General features: G+C 38.7%; 3 protein-coding genes and 1 long non-coding RNA gene across 5 annotated transcripts; 2 read left to right on the plus strand and 2 right to left on the minus strand.

The window, feature by feature from the left end:
* Positions 1–10,435: 10,435 nt before the first annotated feature.
* On the plus strand, positions 10,436–12,273 carry LOC113166893. Its single transcript, XR_003299246.1, has 2 exons — positions 10,436–10,515; positions 10,906–12,273. It is a non-coding gene; the product is annotated as an uncharacterized LOC113166893 (long non-coding RNA).
* Positions 12,274–13,142: 869 nt separating this feature from the next.
* selenok (selenoprotein K) lies at positions 13,143–14,481 on the plus strand. Of its 2 annotated transcripts, none has more exons than XM_026368733.1 (4): positions 13,143–13,217; positions 13,775–13,859; positions 14,097–14,171; positions 14,382–14,481. In XM_026368733.1, exons 1-4 carry the CDS (start codon positions 13,199–13,201, stop codon positions 14,479–14,481), a joined length of 279 nt encoding a protein of 92 aa, XP_026224518.1. In that variant the 5' UTR covers positions 13,143–13,198. The 2 variants fall into 2 exon arrangements, with proteins under 2 accessions (XP_026224518.1, XP_026224520.1); XM_026368735.1 differs by having other exon boundaries at positions 14,382–14,472.
* A 385-nt stretch (positions 14,482–14,866) lies between these two features.
* Positions 14,867–19,642, minus strand: actr8 (actin related protein 8). The gene is made up of 13 exons (XM_026368732.1): positions 19,508–19,642; positions 19,140–19,310; positions 18,929–19,039; positions 18,601–18,705; positions 18,301–18,474; positions 18,066–18,159; positions 17,830–17,962; positions 17,494–17,647; positions 17,279–17,374; positions 17,002–17,142; positions 16,594–16,903; positions 16,271–16,434; positions 14,867–16,112 (listed from the first exon to the last, which is right to left on the minus strand). Exons 1-13 carry the CDS (start codon positions 19,640–19,642, stop codon positions 15,969–15,971), a joined length of 1,932 nt encoding a protein of 643 aa, XP_026224517.1. The 3' UTR covers positions 14,867–15,968.
* A 420-nt stretch (positions 19,643–20,062) lies between these two features.
* Positions 20,063–24,541, minus strand: LOC113168007. Its single transcript, XM_026369032.1, has 11 exons — positions 24,458–24,541; positions 24,271–24,352; positions 24,148–24,172; positions 23,421–23,534; positions 22,725–22,834; positions 22,441–22,573; positions 22,323–22,352; positions 22,181–22,225; positions 21,982–22,062; positions 21,441–21,715; positions 20,063–21,240 (listed from the first exon to the last, which is right to left on the minus strand). The coding sequence occupies exons 2-11, from the start codon at positions 24,331–24,333 to the stop codon at positions 20,809–20,811; spliced, it is 1,308 nt and encodes a 435-aa protein (XP_026224817.1). The 5' UTR covers positions 24,334–24,352; positions 24,458–24,541; the 3' UTR covers positions 20,063–20,808.

Genomic DNA, 24,541 nt, shown 5'->3' on the forward strand with positions numbered 1-24,541 from the left:
GTTGCCAAGCATCAGGTGAGCAGGTGTCCATCCCAGTGTTAGCCCTTAGCTCAAAACACTGCTGTGCCGCAATACAACAGCACAGAGTAACGCTGTATAAACAAATGTATTTTTGAATGAATGAACTACTTTTATTAACATTTATTTATTATATGATAGATTCTTAAAAAATATTAAGAAATATGTAAACATATAAGACTCATTAACAAACTGAACAACACACTGATAAAGAAGAGAAACTGATTGTTACACTATTGCACTTCAGACAATACACACACAAACTTACCTACACTAACTTAACTTTGTTTGTTGTATTCAGGCCAGAATTTCATCTTTTCATCTTTCTTTTTCATTTAGGAATTCCTTTAGTTTTATTACATTGCAGTAATTTTCCATGACTACAAATGAAGAATGCATTTTTCGGGCTGTCCTGTTGTATAATGTTTTAACAAAACAGTAACAAGCAATCAGCGTCCACAGCATCCACAGAGATTTCTCATCCATTATGTTGCTGATTACAGGTAAAAAAAACAACCTGAAAAGCAACATGATGGATTCATTAAATGAAAACATACTTTCCATGAAGGAGTTTGTGAGGAACTGATTTTCTGAGGCAGGTATATCCTCAGGTTGAGATGTTGAACAGGCACAACAGACACCTGCAGGACAAAACACCTGGACAGTTTCACAGCCGAGACGCTGACAGCTGTAAGCTTAGCGAGTCGAGCGCTAAGCTGTGCTGTGAAATATGGTGTTGTGGGATGTTTTACTGCTCACGTCTTGACTCTGAGGTGAGGGAAGGATTACGAATGATGAGTGACCGGGATTAAAGGGAGAAGAATCAACTTCAAGTCAGACTGACTTCTGTCTCAGCTGCTCAGTGCAGCTTAAAGGACGATGAAGGACAAAGTGTTTCTTTAAATTTTATTAATGTCGTGTTTTGTTTTCTGATGTTTCAGGATATAATGCAGATACCACATTTTCAGGAGTAGATTTTGTTTGTTCGCAAAATCTCAGAATTGTAGCAGTAAAATGTATTTTATTCATGTTTGCTCATTTATATTAAACTCTCTACCTGGTGTTAGGTTACTTGTTTTGTATGGTATATAAATAGTTATTGTTACTTCTTTTAAGTTATTATTTTATTGTATTATTACTTATCATTTTAAAAACAATACAAGCAAATGTCCTCCTATTGTGAGGAAGGTCACTTCTGTGGGGGTGAGACTGTGGGTGACTGAGAAGATCAGTTTAATTCAGCAGGAAGTGTAATTATATGATATCTGTGCCCACATCCATCACTCATCCCATCCCTTGTCATGCCTTTCTACTTTTTCTCTCATGCCATTTATCATACTGTCTGGTTTTTTTTCATGCTTGGTAATAATCCCTGTCTTGTCTCGCTTTCATCACCCGTTAGCAAGACCCCTTCACCCTCATCAACCTCTCTTTCTCCCCCATCTCCAGTAGTATAAGATGACCTGGCAGCCATCTGAGTGATAGGCCTGCTGTTATCTTCTCCTAGGTGAGTACTGGTATGGTGTCATATTGTGTGTGTGTGTGTGTGTGTGTGTGTGTGTGTGTGTGTGTGTGTGTGTGTGTGTGTGTGTGTGTGTGTGTGTGTGTGTGTGTGTCTGGCAGACTGATGGGGATGATATGAATATTCAGGAACAAAGAAACCCTTCACTGTGGGATTAGGGAATCGGATGATGGTACATCACCCTGACATTCCTCAGAGACTCATGGACTTTGCATGGAAACATCAACCTGACCCCTGTACGCACCACCGGGACACAACGATGCATCAAATATCACTTAAAATAACTCCCTTGCACGTATTTTCCACATTATGGCACAAAAACATTTAAATCTGATGTTAATCTGATCCATGCCAGGTGAAGAATGGGCTGTAATTCACCTGTAGAAAACAACTCCCCAAAAACTGAACATGTACTTCATGAAAGAGGAGTTGTATCAAAAAGGATTAGTTTTAGCGTGGTGTGCTATAGCAATACATTGGTAATATGTATTTTAATGTTCAATTTGGAAGCAATGAAAGCAAAAAGTAGACGTGAACACTCTTGAGACATGAATCAGTTGAACTAAAATGAGACTGAAATGAGAATCACTTTGTCACCTGAGCTGCAGAAGCCCAAACTCTGAGCTGTATCACTTTTCTGTGGGAATGCAGCCACCTCATTATGCTTTTTAAGGTCGGCTGTAGTAGCTGCATAGTATCTTAAGTTGCACTGCATGTCAGACATAAGTGATGCTGTGATACAATCAACCAACACTGTTGAATTATTCATTGTGTCTAACGTGACAGACTCCACCTTTCTCATTTTCCAGAGAACTTCCTGCTTCTTTATTATCCTGATCACATCTTTGGAACAGTATACCTTTAATATTCAGCCCGTGTCTCCTGACGGTTGTGAACGCACACTCAGGGCCGAGACGTTTTCAGCTGGGCAGCGTGCTACGAGACTGTTCAGCTACACTTTTTCCTTTTGTGTATGTGTGTGTGCAGGAGTGGGGGGTTTGTTCCCAAGTGTCTAAAAGAGGTTTGGGTGTCCAAGTGTTTCCAGTGGAAGAATTTAACCTCTGATCCCTAAAGGAAAGTGCTTCCCATTCATCAGTAAGAAACTGGACACACACACACGTACAGTCATAAGCAAAAACACTAATAAGCACATCTGGGAATATGACACACACACACACACACACACACGTAGTTACAGGTTGCCATGATGATTCATGAGGACACAGTGGGTGATCATTTCCCTAAAGTCCCAGTGCTGACCTTAGACCCCTCTAGTGGCATAAAGGAGTTTAGTGCTCCCTCAGCGAGGTCAGACCTGTACGGTCGTCTAAGCCCTCTCTGCTTCTTTCACTTCAGTTTGTCCGAACCACTGCTCTTCACCTTCTTCTCACCTTTACTCTTTGCCTTCTCCAAATTCCATCATGAGGTTTTCTTAGCAGCCACTCAGTGAGGATGCATACCAAAGAGAGAGATGGTAATAATTACGAGCTCCTGGAATATCATCCAGTATTTCACAGCTACTTGTTTCCAAACGTTAATGTGTAATTTCCTGCATTTGTCTGTTCTGTGTATGCTGTTGACTGACTTGATGGATGAACTGAACACAAACTGAAAGTACTGCCACATTTTCAGGTTCACACTTTATGGGAAACTTTTCGCCAGTATTTTATTTTTACAATTCTAATTTCTAATCGTAAAAAGTTTGGCTATAAAAAAGCCAAAGTTCAGAGGCTCACATTGTTTTATTTCAGATAGGTGTGTTGAGTTGATTATTGACACGCAGGACTAAAATATAAGAACTGTAAAAGTCAGATAGGCTTTAGAGCAGAAACATTAACACAATCTTCTTACAAAAACGTGTTAAAATTTAACCAATATATAATGTGTTAGTGCAGTTGTGAAGTAGTGAAGTTGTAATCGAAAGGTTTGCAGTTCATGGGAGAACAAACACAGAGTAAAACTTTCATGTGTTGTGAGGTTAAGACCAAAACACAAATTAAATATGATGGTTAATACAGTTTTCAACTCATGTTTGTCACAGTTCATCCCTCTGTCTGATTATCCTCCACATAGCCTCCAGTCCTCCACCCAATCACCAGATTCCCCCTTTGCTTTTCCTTCCTTCCTTTCCCTGACTCATTTCCAAACCTGGACTTAATTTGTCCAATCACCCGCTCCCACACCTGTTCCCTGCTGACCAATCACTTCCTCTAATACTTTATACTGGCCAGGTTTACTCACACCTCCAGATTTTCTGTTGAGCTTCCTTTGCCAGATTCCAGCCAGTCTTGCTTCATCATTTTCTACCTTGTTTTGACCCGTTTGTCTAATGGACTGTGCCTGTTTTCACTGTCCCCCTGAGCTACTGCTCTTACTCCAGACAGTTTTTAGATCAATTGCTTGTTGATCTCTGCATGTTCCTGACCTCGCCTCCCCCCCATTTCTCAAACTATCAGTGAATTGTCACAACTTGCATTAAACTGGTTTGTCTGTTATTTTCACAAATTTAATTAGATACTTTTGGCATTTTTGTAAATGACAATTACTTGTTGTCTGACATAAACATAATCATCAAAACATTAATCAGGTTTTATTTAAACAAATATGTTGAAAATTGACTCTTTAATTATAAATATATGTAATGCATGTAATATGTAGATAGTTTCATCCTCCATAACTGCCTTAAAACCCTTATTTTCATGTCAACAGACATAGAAAAGAGATAGAAATAGGATGTTTTTTCTTTCTTCCTTTCTTTTTGACAACCACTCTCTCTTTCCTCACTGTAATCTCCTCCTAATATATAATTTAGTCATTTGTCCTGTTTTCTTATAGGCCATCATTATCCACTTATATATACAAATACATACAGAACAGTCCCTCCCGGCTATTTCCAATCATTATGAGATAGAGCTGCATGTATTAAGTCTACATGCACAAAGCATCAGGCAAACTCCGTCTAATGTCTAATCTCTAACAATCACTAACAGCTGAAACCTGTTTCGCTGCTTCGGGAAGACAATAAAGGTGGGAAAGAGGGATGAAGTAAAAAAGGAGAGCACGAAATGAAGCTCTACAACTTACAAACATTCCTCCGTGTTCCCTTTCCATCATCATTTTGTTCATGAACTTTCTCTTCCACCCCCCTTCTGTGATAACCCCAGTCCAAAACCCCCCCATATGACTCTAACAGGCCTGAAAGACCTTTAATGAAATGTAGACTAGATAAATAAACTCATCAGTCCATAATTACACCATCTCTCACTTACCCGCACCCATATGTGTGTTTCCTATTCTCAACACATGATTGGGTTACAGGTAGATTTCCCAGCACTAACACCTGCACACTCTCGGACACACAACATAAGTGTTTCTATTGCTTTCTGAAACTACTGCCTCACTGTCAGCGCCTTACTTAGCACTCAGATGTTGAAAGCAAATGTCATATGTCTGCGGTGGAAAAATATTTTCACTTATATCTATGCATTTTAAACATCTCATCTATTTTTAAAGTGCATTTTAAAAGGCCACAATATTTATTCCTTTTATTCATTATATTTAGTCACATGGAAATTAAAACGTTAAACTGTTGTGTTACAGCTGGAAGATTAAGACCGTGTATATTTAGCAAAGTGTGTGAACTTGTTTCCATACATTTCATCATGTGAAGTGATGGCTGTGTTGAAAGCTCTGCTTATTGGCAGAGGCCCGGTCCACTTCTAGAGACGCGAGGGTGTGAAAAATAGCCAACCTCGCTACTTAACACTAATGGACTCATCTATTACAGTCTTGTGAAAACACACTCTAAGTGGGGGAACATTTGCAACAGGGGTCTGTTGGTTTTTGTCTGTGTGTGTGTTTGTTTTTGAACATTTTTGTCCTCACAAATTTAAGAGCTCTCTAAAGGTTAAGACTTGGTTTTAGGATTCAGACTAGAACCAGGTTTAGGTTAGAGTATGGGTAAACGTTGGGGTTAGGCATTTAACTGTGATGTTTGAGACTCTGGTAAGTGGTTAGGAAAGGTGTGTGAGCGTCCTCACAGCTACAGTAAGACCGATGTCTGAGTGTGTGTATGCTAAGTGTGTTGTGGGGACATAAATCTGTTCGCACAGACACGGTGTGTAGACGTGCCTTCCTACTGGGGACACATGGGGAAACATCAATCATTACATTTTAGGGTGACGTCTTGGTTTTCGATTGGGGGGAATGAGGTTAGGAAAGTGGTGATTATGGTCAGGGTTAAGGTAAGTCTCCAGGAAATGAACGTAAGTTGGTGTAATATCCTCTGAAGTGATGGAGACATGATTGTGTATGTGTGTGATGTGCGTTACAAAGGAATTCTGTTGTTTCCCATTAATAAAGCAGACAAATTATAGGCTGTACTGCTACAAAAGCACATACATGCACTTTCACATTTGCTCAGGAAACAATATTTAAGTAGCTTTGAGACGATGATGAATGTGACTAGTGCAGAAAAATCTCTTCACTGTAAATTTAATTGATTTATATCCAATTAATTATCTAAAAGGAAACCGTCTCCCCACAGCCTTACGCATGTTCTCTGTGGCTTGAATCCCGTTCTGAGAAACGTAGATAATGAGAAATACACAGAAGAGTTTGAGTAAAAAAAAAAGGGGGGTTCACTGCAACACAGCCCTCACAGAATAAGTCATGGAAACCTCTGAACGGGTCACAGTCATTCAGAGTTTTATGTTACCACTTTGTTGCTCAGTATTCATCGAACAGATAAGAGCTTCATTGTACAAGGCTCAGCTTTGTCAGAGCTTTAATGAAATCCATGACTCGCTTCAACTTCCACTGACGTCACAAACATGTTCATTTAATTTGAAGTGACAGCTTTTATTTATTTTACTCCAATTTGCAGATCTATGTACTTTGATTTCCAGTAATACTTAGTAAGCACTTGTATCATTTAATGAGTGCTTGTACTTGGTTTACATTTATTTACTGTTTTTTCTGTACTTTTTTAAGTACAGTTATTTTCCAGTGTTCAATCATCTAAACTGCTCAGTAAAACTATACCTCACCCCGTCACACTGGTAACTCTGACCTCTGTAAAACACCCTTATTGTGACCACAATTCAAAACTTAATCACAAAAAGACACATACACCACAGACAAGCGTGTTGCCAAAGCCTCTTAGCCATAAACCTGCACACATTACATATAGTAACACAAACATTTGAGATCAGTGTTGCAGCAGGGTCAGCAAACAGAGCCCCATTTGCATTTCGTCTCCTCTCCTCTTCCACTTCTTGTGCAAGACTAATCTTCTGTAATCACTTCCAGAAAGTTGTGTGCGTGACCATCACAGTACATTTGAGCAGATAAGAAAGAATTCAGGAGTGTTTGGTGATGTGTATGAGACAAAGAGAGAGAGAGAGTCATTGTCATTAGTCATCAATTAAACTTTATAGATACATGGAGATAGTTACTGTAAAACTCAGATTTCTGTAATAACTTCACTGCCAGATGTTCTTAAAATTGACAGAAACAAAACTGGCCAAACAAACAAAATAAGAAAAATGAACATTGGACTTTCTTGAATTTTAAAGACACACAACAACAGGCAGACTCTAAAACAAAGAATAATATGTGAGGCAGTGATGGAAAAATAAAAATCCACAGAGCACATTCCAACAGTCAACGAGTGCTGAGTGTTTCGCTGTGTAGCTGCTCTGACATCGCTGGATATTAACTTGACATCTGCATGTTGGCTGCAAACCATTATTTGTACATGTATCTGTTTACGGGTGTGTCTGAAAGATAAATCCTTGATTATCTGGAGTAAAAGATGACGGGGTAAAGACTGAGCAAGAAAACCTGGAAAGGACTGTAGAGGGGAGAAGAAGTTAGACCTTGGGGAATAGAAAACATGTTATTTATCCAGCTGAAGGCCACAGATTCATTTCGCTGTGTGTACTTTAGTGTCAGTTTAACAATAGAGCAAATGCAAACAAATACACATTTGAAATAGGATAAATACAAATAATACTTTCTGATTAACAACCTCCGTGTTATATCTCTCCTCCTGATGTGGAGTCTGTTCCCCCGACTGTTGTGTGTTAACTTTGACCCCTCTGCCTGGGTCACCCCTCAGATGAACAGCTCTGTTTTGTCTAAACTTTTGACCTTTAACCTTCAATTTGGGGTCATGGCCATCAGGAGCAGCAGCAGAGGAACACCAGCATGGTGCAACTTGCTTCAAAGATGCACAGCGTTCAAAGTCACAGAGTTGTCTTTTTAATTCATTAGTCTTCCTCAGAGGGATGTTTGGGAACCTAAAGAGGGCAAGAAGAGGTCAGAAAGGTTCTGAATATAGCAAGGACTCATATATTATCACTGCGTGTTCATAGCTGGGCAGAGCAGAAACATTACCCTCTAACATCACTGAATGTACCATCAGACAGTATCCTTCTGCCCTCTGCTGGCACAAAATGGAGACAACATTTCCAGAAAACAGAAACAACGAAGAGTCAAAGAGCAGCAGGTGGATTTTATCAGGATCATCATTTATCATTAAGATTGGGATTGGTATATACAGTACTGCAACAAGTCTGTTATCAGAAAAAGGAAGAAAAGCAATAAATGAGTCAAATGTGAAAAGTACTGGTGCTCAGAAAACAGATCACACATCAGCTTCATATTCTTTATTCTGCAAATACTTTTAAGGAAGCCAAGTAAAACCTTTAGTTTCAGTTACAGCCTTCTGGCCTTTGTCATCCATACAAGCTGATTTCAATTCACAAGTATAAATACAAATAAGGCTTTTAAAAATATAAAATTGGTGGGATTGATGAAGTCTAGAGGTACAGTTTTTGATTTATCTCTGCTCTTATAGGCAATAAAGGAAATGCACAAGCAGAGAAACTGTAAAAAGGCCTTAAAATTACATAATAATGAAGTGATAAAATAGAAGTAGGAAAGACACAAGGTCTCTAAGAAGATCAGCAGTGACTAATGCACGGCAGAGAGAAAGATTTTAGAGAGGTAATAAAAACAGATTTTATACAGAAACCACTTCATATGGGCCATGGCAGTTCAATATCATAGTCAAGGAGAACAGGTAATGTTTTATCAGCTAGATATATTTCACTAAACTGTATTTCATCTGTTACGATTTTAAAAGTTATGAACACATTTTTTTAATTTTATTTTATTTTATTTTATTTTATTTTATTTCATTTCATTTTATTTTATTTCATTTTATTTTATTTTATTTAATTTTATTTCATTTTATTTTATTTCATTTTATTTTATTTTATTTTATACCAGCAGGTGGCGGTGTGCGTCTTTTTTACTTGATCATGAACACAGAGAAGAAAAGAGCTCGACGGCACGGCGGTGACGGACAGGGGTTGAGATTTTCTGCAGCTTTCGTTGTAAGTGGAGTATCTTACAGCCAATGCACAAACTTATGTTTCATTTGTCTTAAAATAGCATTAAAATCATATCACTTTACTCTCGGTGTGTATGTTGTTGATGGACGATGATCTAACATCTTGCAGCCTGCTCCGGACAAATCACGTCACAGCATCGAGGAGGTTGAACACCTTTAGATTGTCAACACAGCCGAGCTAAAGCTAATGAGCTTCTCTTATTCTCTTTGTCTTCCTCTGTTGTTTGCTGCTGGTTCAACTAAACCAGGCTGACATTTGAGATTGTCTGTCAGCTGCAGAAGACACCTCACAGGATGAGTGAGTTATCAGACTTTCGCCGAGGTCAGATAGTAGGCGCTCAACTTGCAGGGCTGTCAGTGAGGAAGACAGCCCAGTTATATGATGTGTCCAGTCGAGCTGTCCTCAAAGTCATGAGTTCTTACAACAAGCATGGACACACTGCTCCTGCAAAGAAGAACAGGAGGAACAAGCCACAGAAAAAAACAGCAAGACTGGCAAAAGCTGCAGCTGAGGAAGGAGCTACCAGTGGGACACCGGTGTCTAAATCCGAGGTCAACACACAAAACTGTGCTGAAGAGAGTAAAACACCTGAATCCCAGACCACAGAGAAGGACTAACCGGGTCTGATGTGCTGTATCTCTGACTTTTCATCACGTCAGCTGGTTAATGTGCACGTAAAAGCCACACTATGCCCTCATTTGACCATTGTGTTATTCTTCTGTTTACTTATCAGGTTGTTTAATTGAAAGACTTCAATTAGGCATCAAATATCAGCCTATTGTGTTGGCTAAGTTACATTTCCAGGATTTTCTTAACTTGGATATGTTTCCTAAGCACCATTTCATTTAAACCAGTGTATGTGCAGCTATCAAATGTTTATGTCCAATGAAGCTCCAGCATTAGAGCATGTATATACAATACAACAAGCAAAAATAAAATGCAGTATTTTATACATGTATGACATAAAACAATATGAATGAAGAGAAATGTTGGTACCACCGATTGCTATCTTAATGTTTTCCTCTGAGCTGGCGTTAAGCAGTGTTTTACTGCTGTATGTTTATGAATAGTGTGGGAATAAAAAGGACGGGTAAAACCTGGAAGTTAAAGAGATGTAAACAATTTGAAGTTGGATGTCTTGATTATTTAAATTCCCAAATGTGCTCTAGCATTAGACACAGATCAAATATTTGTAAAGAGGTTACCATAGTACATTTATAGATGTAAGTGATAAAATAATGCTCATAACTAGATTTTTTAATTTTTATTTTCACCAGTTGTCATGCTTGACAGGATTTTCCATAACCTGTCAACTGAAAGTAGCTCATTCCTTCTCACTGACTTATATATGTAGCATATAATATTAGAATATGTATTTGTGCCATAGAAATTATTATTTTATATAATTTTATTATTTTTGTGGTAGTCAGTGCGCTTTTATTCTGAAAAACCAACCGGACGTGGTTGTTTACCAGGTAAAAACAAACAACGTTAGCCAGCTGTAGGTGATGCGGTTAGTGGTGGAGGGGCCGGTCAACCTGTGCAATTTTAGTTGTAAGTACATCACATTATAATAAGAGCGAACGCTTATGTGTTCCGATTGTCTTAAAATTGCAATAAAATTCATAAAACTGTACTTTTGTTGGTAGATTCTAGTGAGCTATACTAGTAGCTTGCTACATGGCTAAGCTAGCGTCGAGTTCGACTCCTTTCTGTAAATAATATGGAAAAAACGAAAAACGAAACGTTTAGCTGGGTAAACACAGGATATCCTGAACTGTTTTGTGTATTTTGTAGAGCGCCAACAGTCTCTAAATGAGTACACAAGGTGGCTGTGAGTGATCAATAATAATCAGTAATAATTGATTTACTACAGAACATCAGCCAGAAGCAGAACTGTGTTCATCAAAATCTAATCTATGTGTCTTATTATCCCTTTTATAGACCAACAAGGACACACGAGTTTGGACAGTTTATCAGCGCATCTTTTCTACCCCTGGATCTCTCTGCTTCTGTTTACAAAATAATGGAAACACTATACGACAGAGGACGTCCGAGCTCCTAAGCAGCAGTTACAGATCCTAATACCTGCCTGCTGGTTGGAATTGGCTGTCGGCTTCAAAGGAGACAGTGTTTAAAGCATTATGAGTGACTTAACAGAGTTTGAACGATGCCAGATAGTTGCTGCACGACTATCAGGTGCATCTGTCACAAAAACTGCACAGCTGTTTAATGTGGCAAGGGGGACTGTTTCCAGAGTTATGACTGTGTACATCAAACATGGACGAACTGCATCAGCAAAGAAGAACAGCGGGCGCAAGTCAAAGCTTACTGAAAAGGACAGACAGACACTTCTCAGGATAGTTGATGAACATCCTGAGTACACGGCTTCAAAAATAACAACAGAGTTGAATCGACACCTCTGTCACACAGTCTCAGTAAAAACTATACGACGTGAGCTTCATAAAGCTGGTATTTTTAGAGAAGCAGCCAATTGGAAACCAGAGACAGACACTGACTCACAAAAGATGGATGCAAAGAACACTAAACCAGAATGTGACAAAGAGTGTGGCACACAAAAAACTGTGGGCAACATAATAGATGAACATCAGGTTAGGTTGTCAAAGAGTTCAGCATAGAAAAATCTGATGAGAGACAACAGTTTGAACCCCACTTTAGTGAAGAAGACAACAGGACACACAAGCCTGGTGGAGAGAGCACAGAATCTTGGGCCAGTGAAAAAATGGGCAGGTGTGGTGACATGGTGACATGAGCACAGGACATGAACCTCAAACTAGTAAAAAAGAATAACAGGATCTGATGTGTTGTATTTTATTTTGTTTGTTTTTTAGCCTTTCCAATACATCTAGATTGGTCATGTTAAGGGAAGACCACAGCATGGCTTCATCCCCTAATGTGTAATGTGCCCATGAATTGTTACTATTTCTGTTTTGCATGAATGCATTATAGCACGGTTTAAGGTTTTTACATTGTTTTTTAGTTGACTTCAGTGTAAACTGTTGACAATTTAGTCAAAATAACTGCAATAATTCATACTTTTGTAACAGTATATGAACAGTGTAACAGTACGCTATATTATCAGAGAGTTCAGTGCAAAACACTGAGTTCAGTACATATGATGAAGTATTGCTGATCTGAGATGATACTGTTTTTTTATGATATCTGATTGAGTTGGACTGAAAAGTTTTTTTTAAAGCTGTATGTGTCAGAAACATCTCTTGTGTAAAGGTGTGAAACCAAGCATTAGCTACAGTCCTGTAAGAGTTTTAAAATACAGCATATTATAAAACATTTTTACTCCTTAAATGTGTTTGTTATATCTCTAAAAACAACTTTATTGTAATACAGTGAAATGTGTGACACAACCATAAGCACAAGCATTGTTTACTGTTTGTTGCAAATTCAAATAATGAATTAGCTGTAGCACGAAAGGTGAGAGCATCAGACAGCACAAAGATTCAGACAGCGCATTTGTTCAAATACTACACTGAAGCATAAAATGTCTATTTTGTACTGTATTGTGTGGTGTTTCTTAAAAAATTTAGTAAATCAGTCAAGAATAGTTAATGTCCATTCTAGTTTTAAATTATCATTAATTGCATGTTTCATATAAATGTGAAAAATGTTACAAACTGCTTTAGAGTTTTACAGGACATCACTCAACAGGACAACAGACAACAGCCCGGAAACACAACAGCAGTTTGTGTTACTCTATATTTAATCCTCTACATTTATTTGAAAGTTTTAGTAACTAGTTACATTCAGATTTCTAATAAAAAATCTAATTACCTAATGAAGTATACAGTAGCACACATATATTTGGCCCTACATTCATGTTATTACCAGCAGTGTATTCACTCTGGTTTTTGGAACAGATTTTTTGTTTGTTTGTTTGTTTGTTTGTTTCATGTTATTCTGATGGATTCATGTTTGGAGACATTATGGTGGAGTGTACTTATACATTTGTACTTAACGTAAATTTTAGAGAGCGCAGACAGCATGTCTACTAAAAGTTTTATTTTTGAATAGTATCATGTGGATTGAAAATAAGATCATAAACGTGAATCAAGGATTTAGTTTTATTACATTATTATATTTGCTTTTATTATTAAAGCGGATGCACATGCGCGAATAGAATGACGCAACAGTATTGACCCGGAAGTGTAGAGACGGTTGTAAACACGGCTGTGGAGGCTGTGTTGTCAGTTTCAGAAAGATGGTGTACGTGTCCAACGGTGAGTGGTTTCTCTCGAGTCTCATCTCCACAACGAATATGTAGTTTTATTATAGATATTGCTTTCTGTGTCGAACAAATTCGGTTAAAACATGAGAATTTAACGAAAATGTCAATGTGTGATGTCCGATCGTCAGAGTAAACTAGCTAGCTAACTTAGTAGCTAGCTTGGTCTGACTGCCTCTGCGTAGCTAGAAGAACTGCTGAGTGAATCCGCCTAGTATCTTATGATAGTGTTTTGTCAAACTAATTTCATTTAAACATCCCTTTTTTGTTTTGTTTTTTGTTTGTTTTATTGTTGAAGATTTGGTCCTTCCACAAACCCGAGCTCTGTAGCATGATTAAGCTAAAATTGCCTTTGTTAGCCTGAAACCACTTTCATAAGGATAAAATAAATTAGGCGGAGATCTATTTAGCCTTGAAATGCACCGAAAACTGGATCCTGATGTGCTGACTTTGAAGTTTTGTGGTTTTGTTTGTTTGTTTGTTTGTTTGTTTGTTTGTTTAAATCTTCCATTAGTTGATGCCTGCGGTCTTGCCGATCTTTTTTCTCATCAGGTCGGGTCCTGGACCGTAGGTCCCCATGGCGACTGTCCTTTCCGGTAGAGCTCTTCTGGGGGGCAGTGGAGTTGATCTGGTTGTTGTAAGTAAAACAAACAAATAGACAGAATAAGGTGAACCAAAGAGCAACCTTTTTAAGTAGAATGGATGCATGAGTTTTTCAAAGGTCTAACCTATATGTAAATCACTAATATTATTAACATATTGCTAGTGAAACTGATGAAAAGAGATCTGTATGTGTGAATGTTTGTCATGATCCTCTACAAATTAAGTAAAACTGTGTCACCACATAACACCGGTGTTCTTTGTCCTCCATCAGTTTTAGGACAATATTACACCCTGATATGACAAAGTATGGAAACAGTGGTTCGTCACGCTACACTGATGGCAGAGGGTAAGTTCTTGGGCACAGTAATTCCTTAACTCAACAAAAGCAGTGCGGAGTAGTGCATTTTAACAAAAGAAGTCTGTTTTCATTTATATTATACCTGTCCCTTGCACTCTTATATTTATTTAAGCAAAAATGTTTTTACAAATAAGACTTTTTTTCCCGCATCATTCTTCCCTTTCCCTCCTCTTTCTTTTCTGTTACTTTTATTTGCAGTCCTCCAGGTCCCCCTGGTGGCAGAAGGCGGATGGGGAGAATAACCCACAGTACAGGTCCAAGCCCTCCACCAATGGGTGGCGGAGGATGAGGAAGGTGAGGAATAGTTTCTCTGAATTAATATTTTTCTGTCATACTTTGTTTTTGGAGCTTATATCAGATTCAAAGTTTAGTCTGTAAACTACCTAAACAAACTATAGGGTCTTCAAGAAACATTTTCAAGATATCTGGACCTGATGTGAACATTATTTGTTTTTCTCTAGGTAAATGCCTACACTACTTGTGTAGGCGTGGGGCCTGGCACAGTGTCTGTTTGCTGAGAGTTTAAAGAAAGATGGTGATGTCACAGCGCTGAAGCCCCTCATTGTAAGCTGCCGCTGCCATGAGCAGTTTCTTGACGCCTTTCTGGGAATTCCTACACATAGGGGCTAGAATGGCTGATAACGCAGCGATCCATATCATTACCTCCCTTTTTTCTTTTAGACTGGTCTTATAGAAATGTATTTACCTGACACCTCCGCATTGGGCACCCCTCCTGGGAATTAAAAAATTAGTTTATCTGTGTGTTTTGTATTCATTTGTTTAAATTAAAGTGGCACATTCAAAACTGAGATTTTTTGTATGATTACTGCCACACTTGGTAATAACCCAACTTGCCTCATTGAACAGTGAAGTGAATACTTTTGATTATCCTAAAGTATTCAGTAATGAAGTGGAAAATGGCATGGACTATTCAATTTAATTCAGTATTATTTGTATAGCGCCAATTCACAAGAGAAGTTATCTCAAGGCACATTACAGTGCAAGGTTTAAGACCTTACAGAGATTGATTGTACAATTATATAATTATATTATATTTGTCATGTTACAACAGTTACACTGTATGTAAGAAATAAATTCACTGAACTACTGGGTCTGTGACAAGAGATTTGGTTTGTAATCAGACTTTGTTTTTAAATTCAGTATGTTCATAAATCACAGTGACAGTGGCACATAAAACTTAAAGCCTGGGACAGACACATTGTCTTTATACTTTAACAGCTGTGGTTTCGCAGTACTATGAATAGTCAATGTCTGCATGTTATAAGATCTAAATACTTTTGTTCAGAAATGTTTCATTATGGATTAAAAACTTTCTTATTAAAATTACTTCTGATGCTCCAGTTTGAAATGTATTATCTTCCCATTTTATTTCATGTGTTCCAGTCAAATACAGCTATTATGTATCCAAGCAGGGCAGGTTTATTTACACAAATCTTGGCATCATTGAGCAAACAACAGCAGTAATATTTACAGAATATTAAGTAACCTCCCATCAATATTAAAAACTGGTTAAAAGTTACATGTTAACCACATCTAAGTTTTTGATACAAGAAATGGCCCACACACAAAACTGAAATTAAAGACTGATGTTAACAGTGCTTAGTTCTCAATGTGGTGCTGTCAATGTTTTCCCACAATGCACAGGAGATGCCTTTACTGATTTTAACATTCAGCTTGTTTTATGAATAACTCAACAACATACTTTACATATGTTGTCATGTGTTTCACAGTGTGTTTTTAAGATATCTCGTCTTAGTAGTAAAATCACCAGACGAAGGCAGCTCTCTCACGGAGCATTCGGACACCAAACCGCTGCCACTCCCTCTGGTGGATCCACATCTCCTGAGTGGTGTCCAGACACGCCAGCACTGCTCCCCCTTTCCATGATATCAGACGAGGGTCCATATCCTAGAGTACATGCAAAGCAATAGAATATCAAAACTGTAAAGCATTTTGTTACCTATCTCCCAAATGTACTTTATACATCATGTTGTGTGTGTAACTCATTAACACACAACTATTTGCATGCCCTGTGCTATAAAAATATACAACATATACCAGGTTACCTTTGGTCGTGTGATAACTTCCACATTATCTACCAGTCTTCTGAAGGACGGCGGCATCTTGTTGATAATGCGGTGAAGCAGAAACTCCTGAGCACCATGAAACATTAGCCCTCCTCCCACTACCAGGATTGAGCTGTACATCTTTCGTTTGGTTTCATCTGATGCTGTCAAAAAAAAAAAAAAAGAAGAAAGACAAGGATGAGAAAGGTTGCCCTGAGCACAGTGAAACATCTGTCATCTTCCACATCCTTTATTCTTTGTAATAATATAAAATGGGTGATTTAACTTTTTATGCAGTATTTTTTACTACTTTCTTTCCTTACCACAGCAATCGATGCTGTGCAGAATGGCCTTATCCAGACCCAGTGCTTTGCTCTCAAACTGGCTCATTATGGCAGTCTTCCTTGAGAGGTGAGCAGACAGGGGCTCTTCCACCTCTCCTGTCCCCATTAGGCATTCCCCCTGAGCAGGTCCAAGATCCATCTCCCCCTGCATCCCTCCTCCAACGCTGCCACTCCCACAGCCCCTGGGCAGATCTGAGAGCTCTCCCGTCCCTCCCTGACTGCTCATCTCACCATCCAGACCTCCACCTGGTCTGGAAATAGCCTTCCGGTCTGCAGCAGATTTAGAGGACTGTTGCAGAAAATCAGATCAAAGAATGAAAACAAACAGAAGAAATGAGGTTTCCTAGCATGTATTAATGTGTGCATTTCTCTGTGTGAGTGCGTTACCTGGTCCTGTTTGCTCTGTGTGGCCAGCAGGTAGTGCTCATTATGAGGATCCTCTGGGTCGCCTTGGGAACGGTACTGTAGTGATGTCATCTTCTGACCTACAACACCAAATGTTGTGGGGTAGAAAAGACCCATGGGTGCCTAATATGTGCACATGGAGACACATGTGAGCGAGAAACAAGAGGACCAGAAAGACAAATACATACACATAAATGAAAAGCTATTCTAGTATAGAACTAAATAAACTTAGTTTTTCATCGCTGTTTAAACCATGTACCTGTAACTTCTCATCCCCTAGTCGAACCTGGTAGAGAAGAGCTGGCGCTTCTGGAAAGCGTGTCTGGAATTCATGATCCTGTAGTCCTGATATGTCCTGTTCAGAATATGTTAAAGTGATTAAAAGATTTCTCTTTTTCATTCTTAAAGACAAATGTGTCTAACTAGAAAGAATGCTGCAAATGCTTCACTTTTCCAGCAACAACAAACACCAACTTGGTTTAAATGGCAGAAGGTCTCTTTCAGATGCTGCAGGAGCTGACAATCCAATCTGCTGGACAGCTGACAGTCTCTGTAGGGAAAACCTGCCCTCTGCAGGAGCCAGAAGAAAGTACGTGTCACATCTGAGCCACCGTACGACAAACACAGCCTGCAGAGTCCAACAGACAAATAAAACCCTCACTGTTATACAGATACAGATAGACAATGCTGCTCTAAAAGCTGTTTTCATTTGCAGTATAAAATGGATGCATAATAAACACAAAAACATAGAGAGTCTATTCTATGAAATAATAACACACTGCACTAAAATCCATAACTTGTTGAGCTGACCTGGAGTTGCGATGAGACACTCCATCCTCTACACAGCAAAGACTGGTCTTCTGGTCTCCCACATCCACAACACAAGCACTGCTTAAGCCACTGCCAAATGTAGCACATACCGACTCCTGGTGTACAATGATTGCTACACAATGATACACACACACACACACACAACAGGAGAGAGGGTGAGCTCAGAACATGATAAAAATAGACTATTCTGTGTAATGCATGTATGTATGGGATACCTGAGAAACCCATATTAAGCAGCAGCATGTTGACAACTTCCTTGATATGCTGCCTGTTGTAGATATCTGGGACCAACAGGATGCATCTATAATACTGGAATCCAGTAAAAAAAACAAAGCATTAATGTAAGAAAAGAGTTTTCAGTAAGCGTCTTCAGTACAATATTAAAGGTTTACTGAGAAGTACTTGTGTTGTGCACCACAGATAAAAAAGAGGTACAGATGTGTCTCCAACCTTTAAATCTTTGAGGGGGATGTCAAGATGCTTTTGAAGTACATTAGTCCAGATTGTCTCAAGGTCAGCAAGGACGGCAGTCAGTGATCCCCCAGGACCAGAGTGCAAATTGAGCTGACCTCTGACTATAGGCCAGTGGATGTTGTAACAGTCGGATGGATTCACATGAAGAGCCTGCATAATGGAAATTTGATGGCAAAGAGAGAGCAATCAAGCAAGCATTAATAAAACCGACCAGACTATAAGGGTCAATTGTTTTAAAGGTCACCCTAAAAAACTCATACAGGCACAAACACTAACCTCTTCTCCCACCAGATAAGGAGGATGGTGAGTTGTGTTGGTCCACTTCACCCTGGAGCTGCTGTCTAGTACAGCCGGACGGATCTGACAGTTATACGCTCTGGCCTAGACACACACACACACACACACACACACACACACACACACACACACACACACACACAATCTGATATAAGCTATATGCACTCAGTCATTAATATTCTAACTCTAACTTATTACTGTAGCAACCTTGTTTTTCTTTCCCATATGTGTGTAAAGGAATCACTTTGCTAGTGTCTATAAATAATGTGGTATACATGTAAAAATTCTCTCGTTTCACATTATTCACCTGTTCAGCGGAAACAGGAGTCCTCCGCACTCCGTTTGACATTTTCTTGGACCAGATGGCCTGGTCGACCATTTTCAGCCCATTTTGCCTCTGCTCATTACTCTCTGGTTTCTGTTGGATGGCATGAAGAACAGAGGAGGTTAATGAAAAATTTGAAATAAGAACTGTGGAGTAGGACAGTTTAAAACATGGCACAGTGGTTGTGATGTACATTTAGACCCTCTCTCAACAGCCAGGTATCTTCATATCGAGACTGTCCACTTTGCTTGTGTCTGCGAGCGATCACATGTGGCACCATCACTGGAAGAGTGTCTGTAGCTCGGCCAATGCGAAGAGTCCTTGAACCAGGGTGAATGACGATTATAAAATTGCTCTGAATTTGCTGTGAAAGAGAAAAAAACATATATACATATCGGTTAGAATAAGCATAAGCATGAACACAGATGGCTGTAGCAACCTCCGGTTAGTCAAGAACACGCACTGTACAGTTTATGGTGTGTGTCCGTGAAAGCTAAATATGTGTAATTACATAATTTGATCATCATCAGACAGCAGTAGAAACACTGAAGTCCAGCTCACCTCCTGCAGAGGCTCCGCTATGGCCGGAGGAGCGATGGGTCTTTTCACCCCACGCTGTTGCTCCTTCTCTTTCTCCTTCTCTCGGTCCTTGTCTTTCTCCTTCCCGTTGTCTTGCTCTTTCTCAGCCTGAGTCATTTTCACGCGTTAATTCGATCCACTAGATAGTCAAACACTAAGTCGTGGCCTTATGTTGTTTGTTTTGATCCAGTACTACAAGTGATTTCCTCCTGTGTGAAACAGCGGCGGATTCTACTTCCGTGTTTAGTCACGTGATGCAATTCGGCGTTTTCTATTTGTCGATAAAGTTTTCCTGTAAACTGAGTGTAACATGCCCTGTGTGGCAGGATTATGTATTAATTAGAATCAATAATTAATAATTAATTAATTAATTAAAATTACCCAACACAAAATTAAAGCAAGACTGATATAATTAAGTGACAGAATAATAAATCTAAAACTGTAGCATAGCAGTATAGAAGAGTCATCAAATGAGCAAACAGACTCAATAATAACAGACATACAACAGTATAGTTTACTGACATTAGCAGCCTCCATAGTGGTCACACCAAACCGAGTTAGGACTCTAGTTTGTCTTAATAGGAGCAATAGTTAAACCTTTTTTATTTGTAAGAGAGAGAATATACATTTCTTTCATGAAAAGTTACACAGTAAAACTGTAAAAGTGGATGAGGAGCAACATATATTATTGAGGTAACTCTCCTTTCATTTACCTTCTCTCCTCCTAGGTGTCAGACAGTAGTAAAATAGTTTATTAATTCATTCCCAGACATTACAGTATACATTACAGAGAATATTCATATTTATTTACTGTAAAAACAATATATTTTATAGCAATATAGGATATATTATTAACATTAACATAGTTCCACTGTACAAATCATTCATTGCTTTTACACAAAAGGGAAAAGATACACTTTTTTTGTTTCTTTCCTTACTTTGATGTTGACCTATCTTTAAGCAGCTTACATTACTGTGATGATAACAACAGATGAACAAATATCAGGGTTTGCCTGAGGCCGTTTTCTTCATCATTGGAAAAAATATGTAACTTTTATGTTATTACAAAATAGATGACAGCATGAAGTTGCTGCAAGCTACAGATAAAATGCTGACAGATGCAAATCCACCCTGTAGTGTCCATGCCGGGGGCTGTGTAACAACTAAGCATAGATCTAAGTGTTCTGTTGCAATCATGTACATACAAGCATAACAGAATGATAATGTTTTATCAAACAAACAAACAATTCTGACCCATTTCAAAAATATATTATGACAGATGTTCAAACAGACATGACAACAGATTTCAGCGGTTTGCTCTCACTGGAAATGCTTGTCTGATGTCTGCTTAGCTTTTCCACAGGTTCTCTTAACTTCCGTGTACTCTTTCTACTGTAGGAAATCCCTGGTCTCAAGATCAGATGGGATATGTTCTTAATGTCCTGTCTCTCCTTATGAAGGCTCCTGCACAGTTTGTTCAAATTCTTCATCAAACAAAAGGTCTTGCAGGCTCTCAGTTCCAGCGCCAGGTTACTAGGCTGTTTGTCCTGCTGCTCGCCCAGCTGCACCACCCAGAACTTTGCTAGCTCAGAGGCGCTCTTTGCGTGGCTCGCCACCATGTTGAGAATCAGGGGGTAAAGGTCATGAGCTGCAGCTGGGATGGACGGTTGAGGGGAGCTGTGATTGGGAAGAGAGTGACTGGGCTGGAAAGAGGGCTGAGAAGAGAAGAGAAGAGAAGAGAAGAGAAGAGAAGAGAAGAGAAGAGAAGAGAAGAGAAGAGAAGAGAAGAGAAGAGAAGAGAAGAGAAGAGAAGAGAAGAGAAGAGAAGAGAACATTTGCATTGCTCGTTAAAATATATGATTACAGTCACTTTCTATATACCTCACTGTGGTATTTCTCTACTTTAAATCCTTACCTGCGGGCAGACAATGAGAACTCGGTCTGCAACCTTGACTTGTTCCACCAGCCAACGCATTGGTCCCAGTTCTGCAATCTTCTTCTGTTGCCACATGTCAACGGCAACACTGCAGCCGCCGTGCCACTGGAGGAACTCTGCCAGAGCCAACACAGCCTGCTGAAAGGCTGAATTCTCAGCAGAGTATACCATGAGAACAGGGACAGGAGCCGTAGGAGATGTAAATAAACTTTTAAAACCAATTGATTTGGCAATATTGGCTCCACAGTTTTTGTCTGGGTGGTAAGAAAGGAGAGGAGAGGAGTTGTTAGCTATTGTATGTTCAATACCACAGAGCAGTGTGAAATATTTGATAAAATATGCAGTTAGTTTCCAAACGTATATGAAGAAGTTGTAGTGACCCTAAACATAAGTACGTCTTTCCTCAAACCAAACATTTTTCTACAGCGTTCAAGTAACTATGAATATAACCAAAGCAAGAAGGGGACTTTTTTGCCAATTTGGGTGTCTCTCATTAAATGTATGTTTAAAAAGTAATTACAGATTATGAAGCAGGAACACAGGATGAGCAAACCAGCCAGTCCTCCGAAAATGGCAACAGTGACATGTTCTGTTCTCAACGCTGCACAGAAAAACACATAAACACAAAACACATTTCTTGTTTACCGTCATGTAATGTTGAAATTCAACAGGATTTAATGCAAACAGTGACACAGATATAAGTAATTTCAGAGTCTTACGTGAAGTAGAGAGCTCAGCTGGAGTGTCAGGTTCCGTAACTGGTCCTAAAGATGGAACAGTATTACATACTAGAACATACTGTTACATCATTGTTGTGAGTTGATGATTTACGCATATAAACATGAAAGTAGAATTGCTCACCTGCAGGAACCAGAGTAGGTGTTGGCGTAGCTTTGGTGTGAGTAGACAAACAGACGAAAAGTTTAGCAATGTATGTGTAGTTAATAATTGACAAATTTGTGAATAAAAGTTTTCTTACAAGGTTTGGGACAACGTATATCAAGTGTGACAAATTTGCTAGTAGTACCACTCCCCGGTGGGGGCAAAGGAAGATTGTTAACCTGGACGAGAGGTAACCCGTCGCTTGTCTCTACTAAATGATAAAACCATTTCTGAATGAGAAAAGATGACAGTCAGTGCAGTGATATAAATAATCTCAACATCACAAACCCTTTGGTAGGCTCGCCATTTAAACTCATACTGAGCAGATGTAAAAACACTAAAACACCCATTCAGTTCTGGAGAAGACGCCGTCCATTTTACCTGCTTCAATCCAGTAAGGTTTGCTTCGGCCAAACTGGGGTGGTATTTACAGAGGTAGGTTGGTTGACCGTCAATCATGAGCCGAGTGCCTGTCAAATACTGAATACTGGCTGCAGAAAAAAAAAGGGACTTAATTGTTCTCAAATGTTTAACAACATGTTTTGTTGAACATTGTTTTGACTGTATATGTATTTATTTACCATTAGGGGGCTATTTTTGCCCCATACCTGCTTTCTATTTCATGCAGCGCAAACTACACATTTAAAAAATGACCACATAACAAAACAAACAAAAAAAAAAACAACAACAAAAGAGTATGACCATTGTGGAGGGATATTTGTTTAGTTAATGTATTTTCATAATGTTGATGCACTGCCTTGACAAAATGTAGCTCAGGGTTCCTGTATTTTATATGACTGCAGCTAAAAGATTTACATATAAACAAGTTTACCTTCTGCCTATCCAATCCTGTTAGTCGGGTTAGTAAAATGAAAAATGTGTGGTAACTCTCCAGTGTTGTGGGATAAACAAAGTCTGTGTGTAAGCAACCTTCATGTAATAAACAAAAACATGTATTAATCAATTCTAGAGGTGCGATGTCAGATAAATTTACCTGAGCAGATGTCTCCTAATCTAAGTGTTTTTAAAATTGTAAAACGGCCTTGAAGTCAACCGCATCAGGTGGTTCTCTCCTACCATCAATGTTGATAGCCCAGCTGATGTTCAGCACACAAATTCCTCCCACTGTCAACAGATTCACTTTCAAGTCCACCAAGAGAGATGGAGAGACATCACTTATAGGAGGGAACTCTGGCAGAAGACACAGCAGTGGTGTTTTTATTCTGTTGATTCAGCTAGTTTAAATTAATAATGTCTGTGGGGGAACACTCAATGTTAAGACATTAAATTCATGCAAAATGTGTTAAAACCTGTTTATAGCTAAAATCTAGTACAAACAAATGTTGCAAACTTAATTTGCAAATATAAACTTATGTTGTCAATTAGTCATCTAGAACTCTAGTTTTCTGTACAAAGGTAAAAACTATAAAATTAATTTGAAAATATATATTTTTTGGAATTCTTGGAAAATGTATTTAAAAACTAATAGAGGCCACTTTGGCAGTAATTATAGATTTCGCTTTGTGTAAGTCTATATTTTCTTAGGGAGGAAATATTTTATAAATGTGCAAACTTATATAAATATGTGATTTCACTTTGGGTCATTATAGGTATGACGTATTTATAAGTAAAATTCTTTAACAATTTAATTTAATTTACAAGGCAGCAAAGTGTTCGAAATGTGAAGAGGTCTGAATACTTTCTGCAGCAGCTGCATAATATAGATTATTATTCATGTAAAGTAGAAGGCAGCCGATCTACTGTATGTTGGGCATCTAGCGTATAATTGGAAATAACAACTTACCATAATATTTGCTGCACTCCACTTTCTGCAAACAAACCCCCGAAATACATCACTGTTAATTTCATACAAAGTAAAAAATAACGACGGACTTATCTTGACCAAATCTAAAAAGAAAAAACTTACAATTTCATCGGATGTCACCTGAAACGCGACAGAGGAGAAGAAAATGAACATGAAGCTCCACATGATGGGACACCCGGGTGGCCTGAGAATAAAAAGGAATAATAATAATAATAATAATAATAATAATAATAATGAAATAGACAGAAACAGTCCAGAGTGTCCGCGCTGTCGGGTTGCGTTAACGTACCTGGCGTCACTCTGGACGTTGACTGAACCTCCGCTGATGACGCTCTGCTTTTTGTCCGTTAACTTATAGAACGCCGTCCGTGAA

Source organism: Anabas testudineus, chromosome 7 (genome assembly GCF_900324465.2).
Source record: "Anabas testudineus chromosome 7, fAnaTes1.2, whole genome shotgun sequence".
Taxonomy (NCBI): Eukaryota; Metazoa; Chordata; class Actinopteri; order Anabantiformes; family Anabantidae; genus Anabas; species Anabas testudineus.

Bases quoted from the DNA above. Each gene is read 5' to 3' on its own strand.
- selenok (XM_026368735.1), top strand. The intron at 13,860-14,096 runs GTAAGTAAAACA...GTCCTCCATCAG, and splicing joins GTGGAGTTGATCTGGTTGTT to TTTTAGGACAATATTACACC. The intron at 14,172-14,381 runs GTAAGTTCTTGG...TTTTATTTGCAG, and splicing joins CGCTACACTGATGGCAGAGG to TCCTCCAGGTCCCCCTGGTG.
- actr8 (XM_026368732.1), bottom strand. From the start codon at position 19,642: ATGACTCAGGCTGAGAAAGAGCAAGACAACGGGAAGGAGAAAGACAAG. The intron at 19,040-19,139 runs GTACATCACAAC...GCCATCCAACAG, and splicing joins TGTTGAGAGAGGGTCTAAAT to AAACCAGAGAGTAATGAGCA. The intron at 17,963-18,065 runs GTATCCCATACA...ATCATTGTGTAG, and splicing joins GCTTAATATGGGTTTCTCAG to CAATCATTGTACACCAGGAG.
- LOC113168007 (XM_026369032.1), bottom strand. From the start codon at position 24,333: ATGTGGAGCTTCATGTTCATTTTCTTCTCCTCTGTCGCGTTTCAGGTG. The intron at 24,173-24,270 runs GTAAGTTTTTTC...GTTTGTTTGCAG, and splicing joins AGGTGACATCCGATGAAATT to AAAGTGGAGTGCAGCAAATA. The intron at 22,226-22,322 runs GTGAGCAATTCT...TTCCATCTTTAG, and splicing joins ACCTACTCTGGTTCCTGCAG to GACCAGTTACGGAACCTGAC.